Source organism: Ochotona princeps, chromosome 1 (assembly GCF_030435755.1).
Source record: "Ochotona princeps isolate mOchPri1 chromosome 1, mOchPri1.hap1, whole genome shotgun sequence".
NCBI classification, from domain to species: Eukaryota; Metazoa; Chordata; class Mammalia; order Lagomorpha; family Ochotonidae; genus Ochotona; species Ochotona princeps.
The window spans coordinates 164,152,096-164,167,156 of record NC_080832.1 but is presented as its reverse complement, the minus strand read 5'-3'; the positions used below and the strand labels follow the sequence as shown (position 1 = coordinate 164,167,156).

At 52.6% G+C, this 15,061-nt stretch overlaps 1 protein-coding gene across 2 annotated transcripts in view; it reads left to right on the top strand.

Annotated features, from left to right (window-relative positions):
• The window catches only part of SLC22A23 (solute carrier family 22 member 23), a 148,074-nt gene that overhangs the window by 25,761 nt on the left and 107,252 nt on the right, over positions 1–15,061 (top strand). The window contains exon 2 of one of the 2 annotated variants that reach the window (XM_058668357.1): positions 10,058–10,161. The exons of the other annotated variant lie outside the window; for it this stretch is intronic. Within the exon in view, the coding sequence (XP_058524340.1) occupies positions 10,058–10,161 (104 nt within the window). The remainder of the gene's footprint in view (positions 1–10,057; positions 10,162–15,061) is intronic. 2 annotated transcript variants of the gene reach the window in all.

Sequence of the window (15,061 nt, the reverse complement as noted above, 5' to 3'; positions counted from 1 at the left end):
TGCTCTCCTTCTTCAAGAAGCTGGTGGAGGGTCGGCAAGCTGGCCTTCTGTAAGGCCACAGAGAACGTCTTGGTACTGTCGGTTCCACGTGATCTTCGGCTGTGTCGTGGCCCTCCACCGCAGCACCACAGCAACCATGGGTGATAAAACCGCGAAGCAGCATGGCTGTGTACCAGTACAGTCTTCCTGACTGAGGCAGCAGGCCGATTGTAATCTGTCCTGACAATTCGCCTGGGTCTGTGTCATGAGTATAGGATACAGCGGAAACCCAAAGAGAAGCTTCCTGATCTGACCTGGGGGGAGAGAGCCCCCGCATGCAGCCTGTGAAACCTTATTCCTCTTCACATGGGTCATTTCTTACCCCTTCCCTTTCCATCTGCTCCTGTGCTGGCCACGGTCGATTAGCAGAGTGTCTGCCCGCATTCAGCCAGCAGGTAACACTGTTGAATAATTTGGGTGACAGGGAGTCTGGGCCTTTGATGTAGCCATGGGGCCGGCAAAGTCAGGGTTGGGGACGTGTAAGGGTTGTGGGCATGGAACACAGAAGAGCATGGTGGGCAGGGGGCCCAGAGCCCCTCGGTGCTTAGGCATGGCTGGGTGCTGGCTGGGTTTGGCAGCAGCAGCTGGTGGTGGCCAAGTGGGTGAGGAGCGGGCTTGTCCCTAGGAGGTGGTGATGACTCAGGCAGTGAGGGGGATGACAGGGCTGGGCCTAGTGAGGCCAAGTGGCTGCTGCATCAGTTTTCAGAAGGTGGAGACTATTCCTTCTGCCTCTGAGTTGTCTAGATACTGGACCAGTCACCTGGGCGTGGGATTCTTCCTCTTCCAATGAGTCCTTGAAATTTGCATACACTTCCCACGGTGGGCCCCTCTCACAAGTTGGGTGGGGTCTCTTGAATGTTAGGGGCATGCGGATAATTTCTCAGTCTCTCAAGGGTACAGTCTTAAGCCCCTCACACAAATGAGTGAGACTGAACTTGGGGGTGGATTGCGATTGGAAGCTGCAGGCTCTGCCCCTCCTTTCTCTTTCTACCTCTTCCTCTCTGCCAACCTTTCTCGCTTTCCTTGGTTTCTCTCCCTCCCTCTCTCCCTCCGTCCCGCCTTGTCCCTGTCCCTCTCATCCTCGCTCTTTCTCCCACCCTCTCTCCCCCTCTTCCTTTTGCCATTCTTCCCCACTCTATCTTCCTCTTCCTCTCCCTCCCTCTTCTCCCCCCCTCCTTCTCTCGCTCCTCTACCCCTTCTCTTTCCTTCCCTCCCTCTCCACGCCCCCACCCTCCGTCCCTCCTTGTCCCTCTCTGTCTCTCTCCACCCTCTTTAACGCATAGGGCTTACTCAGTTTTGTTTCTTGGAAGTACTTAACAAAGGGTATTTGGAAAAAAAGCTCTGTAAGACCTGTTTCAGTAGACAGCCACCACTGCTATTCCCAAACCCTGCTGTCTGCAGGCACCTAGGCGGCCTCCCCAGATGCCCCAGAGTGCCAGTCCAAATGAATGTGAGTGTTGAGCAGTGCACAGCTGTGGTTAGACACCTGCACATCTTTGCTTCATTCCAGAAGCAGTGAAAGAAACAGAAGCCCAGGGTAAGTGACCCCCAGTGCTGTTTTCCCAGGGATCCCCGCCCGTGCCTGCTCTCCTGAGGGTGTGTGCAGGTGGTGGTGGTTTTTGGTCCTCTGCTAGATTCTCATGGAAGGAGATTCTATTCCTTCTGACCCTTTTCCAGAAGGGTCAAGCCCAGTGAGAACCAGGAAAGCCTTTCTTAACAGGTGTTGTAGTTTCCACTGTTCCGTCACCAGGAAGGTTGCACTGCATCCAGACAAAACAAGACAAAGCAAAAAAAATCATAGCTTACCTTAAGAGTTAGAATGATGCTGAAATGAATGAAAGAGTTCTCCAGAGGGAGTCCCAGGGAGTAGGTGTTCCATGCAGCAGTGAAGATGCCTGGGTTTCGTGCTTGCCTCTCATGCCTTATCTTACTGCCTACCCGTGCAGAGCCTGGGGGTTAGCTGTGATGGCTCAGGTGGTTGGGCTCCTGCCAGCCACATGGGAGACCAGGTCCGGCACAGCCACAGCCATCGTGGACATTCGGAGGGCGAACCAGCAGATGGGAGGGGTGTGTGTGTATGTGTCTGCCTGCCTGCCTAGGAGTGGGTCTCCTGGGAGGAGAACATGGATTTTTAAGTCAGGCCCCATCAGGCGTCTCACACAGTCAGGCTGTCAATCAGTCTTTACCAAGGGTCATGATTGTAATTTTGGCCCAAAGTTAGAGAGGAAAAACAAACACAGAAACAAAGTGAAGCAGCCATTTGCACAAAAGTGAGGGAAACTGAGAGAAACAAAACTCAAAACAACCAAACCCCTGCTCCCACCCCAGAATACCCAACAAGGAAGCTTCTTAGGTTGTTGGAGGAAGCCAGAAAGCATGCCAGCCCCAGTTGGCAGCTGGACTGGCTCTGGGATATAGTAGCCTCCCAGCTTAGGAAAAGAAAAGGCAGAGCACTTGGAAGATTTTAAGTCGTGTGGTAGATCTTAAATTTTGATGGCCTCTTTTAGGAAAACGGGAAGTGTGTGTGGGGCTAGATTAAATCGAAAGCTCTGCAGGAACAAAACCTGCCCAAACACCGGGGATCCCTTTGTAGCTAACATTGCTGCTGTGTGCTGGGCTGACTCTGCTGTCCGCCTGTGACTCCTCCTGCACAGTGGATGGTGCATGTGTGTATGTGTGCTGTGTGCGTCCCTCCTGTCGTCACAGCGGATCCACAGTGTGAACACCATGAAGTGGCTGAAGTGTGACTGAGGGGTGGGGACAGAGGCAGATCCCATGAGCTGCTGAATTTCTGCCTCACAGTCAGGAACTCTGTTTTCCTGAAGCCTTTGAGAGATGCGGCAGTGGGAGCAGAAGTGCTTGCTCTTATCCCAGCCCCGCTCCGATCGGGAGCCCGCATTGCAGGACTGGTCCTCCTGGTGGCTGGGGGAGCTGCATCCAGTGGGGACCTGAGAAAGCTTCTCACTCACTTTCCTACACAGTTCTTACTCATTTCAGGCTGTGAGGACAAGGATGTTTAAGCTGTTTTAGAAAAAAAAAAAGATTTCTCTGGGCCTCATTGGTCTAGGTTGTGTTTAAAGCAAAACCAAAAATACTCCTTAAAAAAGTTATTCCTCTGTGGATTTGCCTGTTAAGGATTGTGTGCTATCCTCACCATTGTGAGAGTTCACGTGTCTATTACGCCTGATCGAAAACACTCATGGAATATGTACTATGAAAAATCTTCAGGGAATTCAACATTTTTAAGATTTTTAAATATTTATTTAAAAGATGGGGGAGAGAGGAAGGGACCAGTGCTGTATGTAGCTCAACAGGTTAATCCTCTACCTTGCAGCGCCAGCATCCCATATGGATGCCAGTTTGTGTCCCGGCTGCTCTACTTCCCATCCAGCTGCCTGCTTAGGTCCTGGGGAAGCAGCCGAAGACGGCTTGAGCCCTTCGGCCCCTGCACCCGTGTAGGAGACCCTGAAGAAGCTCCTGGTTTCAGACCAGCTCAGCTTCAGCTGACCCGGATCATGAGCCAGCAGATGGGAGATCTTTTTCTGTCTCTCCCTATCTCTCTGAATCTGCCTTTCAATTAAAAATAAATAAAACTTTAAAAATATCTAATTGTAAAATGTTTGAGAAAGAGAAAATTTGTGTAACTAAAAATAAACACAGCCTCCATTCCACATCTTTGTAGAAACAATCATCTGGAATGTTTTGGAAAGGCCGTCTGACTTCCCCTTCGCGTACAAGCATCCGTTTGCTGTTTTCACCTGCTGAGACTTGATTGTACCATTATGTCAGGAGTATTTTTTTTAAAGCAAGGTTTGGAATGGCTGTCTGTGCTTGTAGAGACTTACCTGAGGTCTCATCTTTTGTTCTTGTAAATCATAAACAGTGTAAGAAGCAGTGTGGTGGTTCATCTTCTACATGTAGCACTGGCGTCACATCTGGACACCGGTTGGAGCCCCAGCTGCTCCAGTTCTTATCCAGCTCCCTGTTTATGGCCTGGGGAAAGAGCTTAGGATGGCTCAAATTCTGGGGCCCCATGCACTCACATGCAAACCCTAGAAGAAGCTCCTGGCTTCTGGCTTTTAATCAGTTCAGCTCTGGCCATTGCTGCCATCTCTAACTTTCCAGTAAAATAAATTAAACCTTTAAAAGAAAAACTTATAGTCGGGGCCCAGCATGGTAGCCTAGCACCTAAAGTCCTCACCTTTCACTCACTGGGATTCCGTATGGCCACTGGTTCGTGTTCCGACGGCCCCACTTCTCATCCAGCTCCCTGCTTGTAGCCTGGGAAAGCAGTCGAGGACAACCCAAAGCCTTGGGATCCTGCACCCACGTGGAAGACCTGGAAGAAGCTCCTGGATACTGGCTTCAGATCAGCTCAGCTCTGGTCATTGCAACCACTTGGGGAGTGAATTAGTGGACAGAAGATCTTCCTCTCTGTCTCTCCTCCTCTCTATAGATCATACTTTCCAATAAAAAATAAATAAATCTTAAATTATAACCGGGGAACATGGCTTAGGGATTTCTATGGGTCTCTCTGATGATTTTCTTGGGAAAAAGTGCCAAGAAAAGGAGTTGCTGGGATGCAGGGTGGACATTATATAAAGCATGCACTGCATGTTGCAAAATTGGCTTCCAGAAAATCAGTGCCCACTTCCCCTTATATAGACTTGTAATTCTTGCACTTGCGTTTGTAGAAAATTAAAAGAATTCTTTAAACAAAATATTACGTTTTCTTTTTTTTTTTTAAAGATTTATTCATTTTATTACAGCCAGATATACACAGAGGAGGAGAGACAGAGAGGAAGATCTTCCGTCCGATGATTCACTTCCCAAGTGAGCCGCAACGGGCCGATGCGCGCCGATCCGAAGCCGGGAACCAGGAACCTCTTCCAGGTCTCCCACGCGGGTGCAGTGTCCCAATGCATTGGGCCGTCCTCGACTGCTTTCCCAGGCCACAAGCAGGGAGCTGGATGGGAAGTGGAGCTGCCGGGATTAGAACCGGCGCCCATATGGGATCCTGGGGCTTTCAAGGCGAGGACGTTAGCCGCTAGGCCACGCTGCCAGGCCCATAAACAAAACATTACATTTTCATATTCATCAAAAGAATCGGACATATTCCTAAGCATTTTCTAACTATTTTCCAATCCTTTACCCTGTGGCACTGGCTTCCCCCGTGGATGGCAGGGGCCCAAGAATTTGGACCGTTTTCTGCTGCCTTCCCAGGCGTGTTAGCAGAGAGCTGAGTAGGAAGCAGGGCAGTTGGGCCTCAGATTGGCAGTCTCCTCTGGGACGTTTGTGGTGCGTGGTGCAGTTTAAGCTGCTGTGCCACAGCTCTAGCCCTTACCTTTTATCACAAGCTTCATTCCTGTTTAAAATAGGATTGTTTCTCTTAACTGCCATTTATTTCCCTCTTAAGAAATTTCATTAGTATCATTGATATGTATTTCTCCACTCTGGCAAGTCACAATTAGATCAGCCCTTTTTCAATGATTATAAATCATGTGTCTTTCAGTTGCTCCTTAACATCCATAGGCACAGTCACATTCTACTCGATAGTTCTCTGACCTCGGCCTTGGTTCTGTGTGTTGAACAGAAGTTGTGTAAAGCAGAGCCACACTCGGTGAGTCTTGGCGTGGACACTGGCTTCGACCTTTGGCGTTCCCCGCACGTCCCTGGTGAAGCCAGCAGGCCTTCCATTGCAAAATAGAGCCTGCTTCCCTGGGACGCATTTACGAGCTTGTGAAATCTGCTGATACAGCCTGAGTGTGCTTCATGAGGGAGCCGCGTTCCCATTGTTCTCCGGGGAATGGATTGGAGAGGGACTCTGGTGGGCGTGAGCGAGCTCAGGAGAGGTCGGCAGCTGACGTCACCTGAGGCTTTGGCCCTCTTGCTCTTTGCCAACTCCATGCCAAGGCACACAGTGACAGAGGCCTCCCTGGTGTGTCAGGGGCTCGGGCTTGAACAGACAGAGACAGTGCTTGCTCTGTTGCTGGCAGCAGCTGTGAGCCAGGGCCCTGACCCCTGGCACAATGCCCTAGCCCTAGGCGGGCCACATCTCAGAAGTCACTGTCGTGACCAGTGGCTTCACAATCTCTCCTCCTTAGCCAGTGCCACAACTCTTGGCTCCTGGATCTCCCACAGTCGCTGGCAGCTCTGACCGGTTAAAATGGATGTCTAGCTTGCTCACTCCTCATACTGCTCCTGGGTCAAGCCAGCCCAGAAACAAGAGCTGGTTTGCACTGGAAATGTTATTTTGGGGTATGCACCCTGCTGGCAGAGCTCGAGTCATATTTGAAAGCTTAGCTGGGAGGTGGCCTAACACACACACACCAGGGGGCTGGCACCACCAACAGGGACTGAGTGCCCCCCACCAGTCGCCTGGGGAATAGGGGCTCTGAGTGTCCACAAAGCGGAGATGCCAAGTCCATGCTGTGTTAGGAAGGTGGAATCTGCTGGAACGGGCGGCGGGGAGTGGGTAGTGGAGGAGGGCCAATGTCCTGCTTTGGAGCTCTTAGAGCTTTTGCTCTCATACTGGTTTGTTTTGTTTTTATCTTAAAGAGCCCCTGCACCCTTGCCCGAAAGAGCCCCTGCACCCTTGCCCGATGAGATGTCCGAGTGTGAGCACGGCTGGAGGTCAGCACTGGTCCCAGCGCTTTCTTGTATTTGGGAAATTCTTCACGAGGATTCTTTGGGCCGTCCTCTTTCCAAGCACATTTTCCACTCAGGCCCATTTTGATCAAATACTAGAAGTCAAAAGTCAAACTGGCCATTCAGCTCAATGGCTTCCCCCAGCCCTACCCCACCCCACCCCACCCCAGCTGCCTGAGTGGAACGTGCCAGATTGCCAGGGAGGGTGCAGAGCAGTTTGTGCTGGATCCCTAGGCGTGAGTGACCGTTATCCGGGCCAGTCTGCCTCTGTGTGCTTGCTGTGGCAGATCTCTGTCTGTCCTTGTGCCCAGTGAAGGAGGGGCCAGGTACCAGAGGGCTGCCTTACCCTGGATGCCGCAGCCTTTCCCATGGAGTGTAAGAGATCAGCTGATGCCTTCCAGGTTTGCTTTCCCTTTTGGGTCAGCCCCTGCAATCACGTGGTCTTCTGTCTCCTATTGAAATATTCCTCTAGTGTTGTTCCATTGAGCATGCCTCTTAGACTGTGCAGGCTGCAGGTCTCATTGTTCAAGTGGCTGAGCTCACAGCGTTGTGGGCCATTTCTTCTCGTTCAGTCTCCAGCATCATGGTGTGGTAGGCTAAACCTCTACCCGCAGCACCCGACATCTCATATAGGTAGCAGTTTGAGTCCTGCCTACTCTGATGATCAAGTGCTTGGGTTCTTGCGCTCAGAAACCCGGAAGACGCTCTTGGCTTCAGACTGTCCCAGCTTTGGCCATTGCAGCCATCTGGGAAGTGGACCAGTGGATAAAAGATCTCTCTCTCTCTCTAACTCCTACTTCAAATAAACATAAATAAATCTTTTTTAAAAAAAGATTCTCATCTCTTGGCCATCAACTGATAATGTAATACATTCTTTTGCACTATTGAGCCTCCAATAAGCACATTGGTGGGAAGTCTTGTGACAGGCATGGGAGAGTTTAAAAGCAAAGGGAGCGAGATAGGAGCTGGTGCTCTCCCCACTGGAAGCCATGGGGACCTCAGGGCTGCCCGTCCCTTACCAGGGTGTTAGACTGAGGCACACACAGGTGCGTGGGGATGGGGAGGGGGCAGTCCCAAGTGTTGGGAGCCTTGCCTCCCCCAGTGTGTATGAACCCAGCTGTGGCTACAGAATGCACACATGTGTTCATGAGCAGGCTACAGTTGTGTTTCTGTAGTCAAAAGTAAGTTGTGTGGGGCAGGCAGGTGGCACAGGAGTTACCACACTGCTTGGGATTCCTGTCTCTCCTACCAGAGCTCCTGGCTGGACTCCTGGCTCCTCTGCTTAGGAGCCGGCTTCCTGCTAAGACACATCTGAGGCAGTAGCAGATGATGGCACCAGGGTTTGGGTCCCTGCCAGGCCACGAGGGAGACCTGGCTTGAGGTCCTGAGTCTTGCCTGTGACTTTGACCACTGTGGACAGCTGACAAATGAACTTCCTGGCTCCCAGATCTCATTGTGTCTTCCTTGCCTTGCGAGTGAAATGAAAGAAAAAAAAAAGTCGCTTGTATGCTGAAAGGCACTTGTTATTAAAACAGGGGACTTCACAGTGTGGCCTGCGTGGTCTGGAAGAAGAGCCAGAGCCGGAGCCAGAGCCACAGACATGTTTCACGGAACGCGTGTGCTTCTCCCTGCTCTGGAGAGGGTTGATCAAACCACAGTGCAGCACTGGCAGGGGAAGGACAAGGGGGGAGCAGTGGTCCTCAGAATCCTTCGGCTGCGCCCCCTCAGGCGGTCTTACCTCATTTGGACTGGGACCCACGGATCTGCCTTTCAGGTTCTGAAGTGGCTGTCGAGGTGCCGCTGCCCGTGTTGTTGGGACAGTGGGAGGATGTTGGCCATCAACCGAACTCCCGCATCTGAATGTTGAGTCAGATTCTGTGGCCAACAGCACCCTCCTCCACAGATACAAGAATGAGCGCAGTTCCTGCGTTCCCTTTGTGCTCCAGCCTGGTGCTGCCAGTCACTGCGAGCACACAGGGCACAAGAGTAAGGTCACACAGAGAGCCTGCCAGCCAGGCAGCCAGCAGACAGGGATCCCGAGGAGACCAGGGCAGATGGGGACTGGCATGGCAGGCTATGTCCTCCTGCTGTCTGCAGCCACCGAGCAGAGCTCAGCTTTTACTCAGCTACCCTGTGAACCAAGCCCTGTCACTCTGAACTCTGGGAGACTCACGGGCTTGCCTGAAGTCTGCAAGCAAGGGGCAGAGACTGAGCTAAACATGAAACACCCTAGAAGGATCCTTGGGGTACACTCTGGGCCTCAAGATGGACAGGGTGGAGGTGGGGTTCAGGTGAGACCTCTAAGATGGCAGAGGGAGGATCAGAGCTCAGCTAGACGCCGCCCACACCCCCTAAACCCCGCCCATCTCCTGTCACTGGCGGGAGGTCTCGGGTTATGGCCTTCCCTAGCGCCCAGTCTCCAGCTGTGTGCATTGCCCTGGGAGCTTCTGGCCCCACTTGACCTGGACTTGAGGGTCCCGATGTGTGAGTCTCAGCTGCTCCTCTCCCAGCAGGTGGATGCCTGTGCTGCTGAGGGTGGCCGAGAACACAGATGTGTGAGAGTGGGCTGGCCCTGCAGGCTCCCTCAGCCCCTCAGGTCCACTGTCCACAACTGGATGTTCATCATGTATAGGGAACAAACGTGGGCCTTCACGCAGCTTCTGCAAATGCAAACTGAAAGGAAAAATGAGAAAACTTTTTATTTTTCTTATTAAACAATAAAACTTAGTTGCAGAAGAAAAAAGAATCCTCCAAATGTTGTATTTGTTCACTGATTGGCTTTCTCTTCATGAAGTGCCAGCTTTATGGTATGCTGAGGGAACATGTCAGGACTGTTTATGAAGGGGGGAAAAAAGCAATAAGAAATGTTTACAAAGTTCAGTGTCAGCTAGGAACACTCAGCTCTAGCTTTGGGATGACGTGACCCAGCTTGGGCAGTGTTCTGGGGGTGGAAATGGAGAAGTTGGGGTTCATTTTCTTATGTCATGGCCATACTCAAGGTGGAAGGTTAGCGGGGCCCCTGCCTCTCTCTGTGGCTCGTGAGGGGTGGCCTGTGGCCAGGGTCTCCCAGCTTGCCGCCCCCCAGCTTGCCCTCCCTCGATTCACATCCCCTGCAGCCACTGGGACACAAGGACATGGACATCCCCAGCGCTACGCCATTCCCTCTCCCTGGACTCTGACGTGTGTCCCGTTAAAAAGCGGCCCCTTCATGGGCCAGTGCTGTTTCTCATGGTTTTTAAACTGTTGAACAGACTCCTCCTAGAGGTGCCTGCGATGCGGCACCAGGTCATTGCACTGCCCGCGTGATTGAGTACGACGAATAGCGCTGTGTGTGCCTCTCTCTGATTTATTTTCTATTTGCCCCCTCTAGTGGGATCTTGTGTGTGATAATGCCTGGAAGGTCCATATCGCTAAGTTCTCCTTACTGGTTGGATTAATCTTTGGCTACCTAATAACTGGATGCATTGCTGACTGGTGAGTACCCAGATGCCCGCCACCTGAACCTCTGGAAGCCCTGGCACCCCTTTACTGGCTAGAGAGTAGTGGGCAGTGTTACCTGCTTGGTTCTGAGTCTTTTTCCTGGTCCCGAAGTGTGCAGCCCAGCCAGAGCAGCAGCCTGGAGGGCGCAGGGCTGCAAGAGCTGGCCCAGGGCATATCGGACTCTGCATTCCTGCTGGAATCTAGAGCACAGCCAGCCTGCACCCCCACAGCTACAGCTGACACTCAGTGCTGGCAGAGCCTGAAGGCCTGTGCACAAGGGCTGGCCTCTAAGGGGGAAGCTGCTGCAGGTGCGTCGAGCAGGGGGGCTGCAGGAGACCCTTTGTTGCCATGGACTGAGTGGCTAGGCAGTTGTAATCAGCACCTCAAGCACCACGCTGATGAAATTGGACAAGAGCGTGGTATGTGGCACGGCATGGCCCTGTGGGAAGCCGCAGCATGGCCAACAGCAGCAGTCTGAGCCATGGATGGGGGTGCAGGTAGGGTAGGGTGGCAGTGGGCAGGGCGGTGCCCAGAGGCGAGGCTTGGTGTGCCTTACTGGGGTGCAGGGTGGGGTGGGGTGGTGAGGACCCCAGGCCGCCTGCAGCAAACTGTGTGGTATTGGTTCAGACAGCAGTGGGATGATGGGGGTGTGGGCAGAGCAGAGCATGACTGTAATGGTGATGCTAGCCACGGCAGCAGGATGATGCTGTGCCAGGCCACAGACACAAAACAAAACCAGTTCCATCCTCACGTCACCCCTCTCCGGTTATTCCGCCCTCCGATTCAGCCCCGAAGCAAAATCCCCAGGTTCACGGCGCTTTAGGCCAGAGAGCCGAGCTTGACACCCAGCCACGTGGCTCCGGAGCCCTCCTGCCTGCCAGCGTGCCGCAACACTTTTATTTAAGGCATCCTGTGGTCACGAGGACACAGCAGGGCTGGGCAGAGCAAGGAAGCAATTGCACAGTGTACTGGAACTCTTCAAGGACAGCTGTGCGGCTGTAGGCCCTGCTCCCGGCCCGCTATTTTGAAAGATTTCTCTCTCTCTTTTTTTTTTTGGTGGGGGTAGTGATGTGAACCAGCACATCGTGCGCCCAGAGACATGGTTAAGGGCCAGGAGGGAGAAAAGGCACACGCTGTGCAGGTTTTTGCGGTGCCCTCTGAACCCTGCTTGACTGAGAGGCTGGCCCTGGGGCCCGGGTGAGGTGACAGGCGGCAGCAGCAGGCGCATGCTGATACCACTTCCAAGCTCTGGCCATTTCCTGCCTAAAGCGCATGTGGATTGTGAGCTCTTTGTGTCCTGCCTGCCATATAGCAGCGCATCCCACGGGGGCTCAGACTCCGCTTAGTCACCCTCTCATGGACACTGGCAGCCCCTGGAAACCCGGGCCCGGGGCCTCTTTGGTTATGCTTTGAATTTTAAACTTTGGTAAAGCAGAGATAGCGCTGTTTGTTCATTTGGTTGGTTTCTTGAACCAAGTACAGGTTTGCCACTTGAGTCTGAAATACAGGAGGGGCTTTTACAAAGTGCACATCCTCATTCCATTCCCTTCTCCCCCGGGCTGCTTCCCTGATGTGCGCACTGAGCTAGGTTCAGAGGATGTACTCAGACAAGCCGTGCCCCCTCTGCTCTGCAAAGTGCAGGCTTGCCAGCGTGGGTGGTAGTGGATGGATAGCAGAGGAGAGGGGGACTTCCATTCCCCAGCCCGTGAAGGCTGGAGCTGTTGGAAAACGGTTTTTGTTTTTTTGTGTGTGATTTCTTCTCACATGCCTTTGCAGTGTAGCCTCCCCACTCACTCACACACCAGGCCAGGGGACGAGAAACCCCAGCATTTGGCTCGGACATGGGTGCCCAGCAGGCTGATGGCCCGCAGTTGCTTTCCCCAGGGTCCACGCCAACTGGTGCGGTGGCGAGAGGGGCAGGATCCTGTGGTTGTGGCTTCCTGGACGTTCTAACTGAGGCTCTGTCTTAGCTTGAAAGTTTGGTGTTTTCCACCCCATTCACCCTCCTTTTTTGTGTGTGTGGCATTTTGCTCCTTGCTTGAGCCTCACTCAAATGGAAATCAAGCTCACGAGGATGAGGGGAAGTCCAGAGCTCACAGCTGGCGGCCTGGGTACCACGAGACTGCCCGAAGCAGCTGGTCTGACAGAGCTCTGGTAGGCTGCACTGAGCGTATCATGAAAACTGCTCTGAAAAGTGGCCGTGTTCAACACGGATGGTGCTTGGGTGTAGGTGCGTGGGGTGTTGTCAGGTCTGGGAGTTCAGGCGTGTGGGACAAGCAGGAGTTCCTGGGCTGTGTGGTCCTTCCCCTTCTCTGTGCTGTCATTCTGGGCTTCCCTGGAGCATCCAGGCAAGCATAGCCAGGGGAAGCAGCCGCTGTGGGGCTGCAGGGAGAGGAGAGTGAGGTCGGGCGTTACTGTCCCCAGCTGGTCACTGCAGGACTGCCAAGGGTCACGCGTCCTGTTGGGGACACGCCATACAATGAGCCTCCCTCTTTCTCTCCCTCTTGCTTGACCTCCTCCCTGCCCCCCACATCAGACAGTATTAGGAGCTGTGAGGTTGCACACTGTCGCTTGTGAGCTCTCCCACAGCTGGCCCACACTTTATAAATGTTCCCTTTGTTAAAAATCTCCTCCAGCCTGGCCTGGCCCTGGACTGTTGTGGCTGTGTGGCGGAGTGAGCCAAGTGGCAGATTCTCCTGCTTTTAAAATAGATAAATGCACGCATGCGCGCATGTGTGCGCGCACACACACACACACACACACATTCTCTAGTACTTGGTTGTGATGGGCTGTCTCCCGTTTGGACACTGCATGGACTGCCTTGTGGCTGGTGTACCCAATGACCACACACTCACTGCCTTTGCCAACACATGTGTAGGCTCATAGCACTCAGCTCACATGTGCAGCTTGGGACTCAGGGCTATAGGAGCAGAGCTGCCTGCCTTTCTGGGCTTGTGGCACTGCTGGCTGCAGAGGGCCACCTGCGGTCGGTGGCTCATGGTCTCTTCCTGGGGCCAGTCATGGCAGACCAAAGCCGTCTTACCCACTGCTTCTTCTCCAGTTCCCTGCGACCCATGGGGCAGGCCCTCCTGTAATTAGATCGAGCTGCTTAGATTGAAGTCCCCAACCTTCACCACACCCATAGAATCTTGGTTACCCCAGAAGGTAAAATATGCAGGACATGAGCCTCTGGCAGGGCCATTATTCTGCCAGCTGTGGATCCCAGGGTCTCAGAACCACCTCATGAGTTTCTCCGAGGGATTCTGTTTGGGACAGCCAGCTCACGCTGGAACTCTGCAGATTCCAAGGAGCAAGGCTGGAATGTTCCCTGACTCCCCAGATGCCAGACCGTGGCATAGTCAGGGATCCATCCGGCGGGCCAGCTTGGCCTTTGCCAAGCTGGCCAAGTTGGACTGTGAACAGCCTAAGATTCCCACACAGGGTGAGCTGACTTCAAAGATGGCATTGGCCATAAAGTTCCTGATGATACACTTTCCTTTCTGATTTCAACAGCTATTTTTACTAACGAGGTCAAAATATGCATGTATGTGTGCACACTTGTGTGTGCCCAGACGCACATGTACACACACACAGACCACGTAAAGCCTCTTTGCAAAGGTCTCAGGTCAGGGAAAAAACCAGGCTCAGAGGGCAGGGGTCAGAGGGCAGGGGTCAGGGAGGTCCTGAGGGAGCAGAAACTGAAGTGTTTGCCTGCATGTTGAGTGCTCGTCTCCTTCCACCATCTCCCTTGGCAGCCCCAATGGCTCTGAGAAAGACTGCAAAGTCAAGGAAATAAATGCATATGTTAGATTTTGTTTGTTTTCTTGCCTCTTAGAACAGAGGCGGGGAGCCTTTTTTTTTTTTCTTGCTATCAAGGGCCCTTTGCATATATATAACATCACTTTGGGGCCTACAAAAGTTCGCCTGCTCTCTGTGGAATTGCAGGACCCACCTGGGGTTGCCTTGGCCACACTGTCCTGTGGGCCGGACGTTCCCAGTCCTGTTTTAGAACAACTAAGCCATAATTTCAATGGATTCTATGCAGCAGTGGTTTACCTTAAATCCTGTGGACTCCAGCACCGGTCACAGGAAGTAGTGGCTACAGTCTCCAGGCCAGACCCTCAAGTTCCTGGCCTTCACCTCACCCAGCCCCCCAAGTCACAGCGACTTCAAAAGTTCTGAACCAAATTTTATTCTTTTGTTCCTTTCTCTGAATTTTTTAACATTGCATGCAGCAGCGTAGGGCGCGGTCCTGCTGAGTCATCTTTCATTTAAACAGCTTTGTGGCAAGACAATTTGCATATCCTAAAATTCACTCTTTTTTTTTTTTAAGTACAAGTCAGTGGGTTTTAGCACATGGACAGAGTTAGAAAAACATCAGTACGCTCTAAGCTTCAGGCATTTCTATCCCCCTGGAGGATCATGCAAAGGCGTGTCCATTTACAGCCACTCCTTATCCCCAACCCCAGCCCTGGGCAACACACATCGACTTCGAGTTTCTCTGTATCTGCCTTGTCTGCCATAAATATGTCTAGGGCCATCCAGGATGTGGTGTTTAGGTGTCCCAGGCCTGCATTTTTTGCTCCCTATTCTCCACCCCCTCTTTTTTTCCTCCTAGTAGATCATAGCCTCCGAGTTCCAGCTTTCTTGTCAACTCTGTGTGGTCCCGGTGGGTCATGTTGCGTTGCCTTCTTTGGAGTTCTTTGTTGAATTTTCTTTCTTGCAGGTGAATAAAAGGAAACATGGAGGGTTAGCATAGGGCCTGTGGTGGAGAGCACATGACCATCTCCCCTAATGACCACCAGGCTGGGCTCCCTGTCCGTGATGGCTGGGGGACAGCTGGTGCCCATTCCAGGGGCTTCAGTGTTTAAGCACCATGAAGCCCAACCCAGTT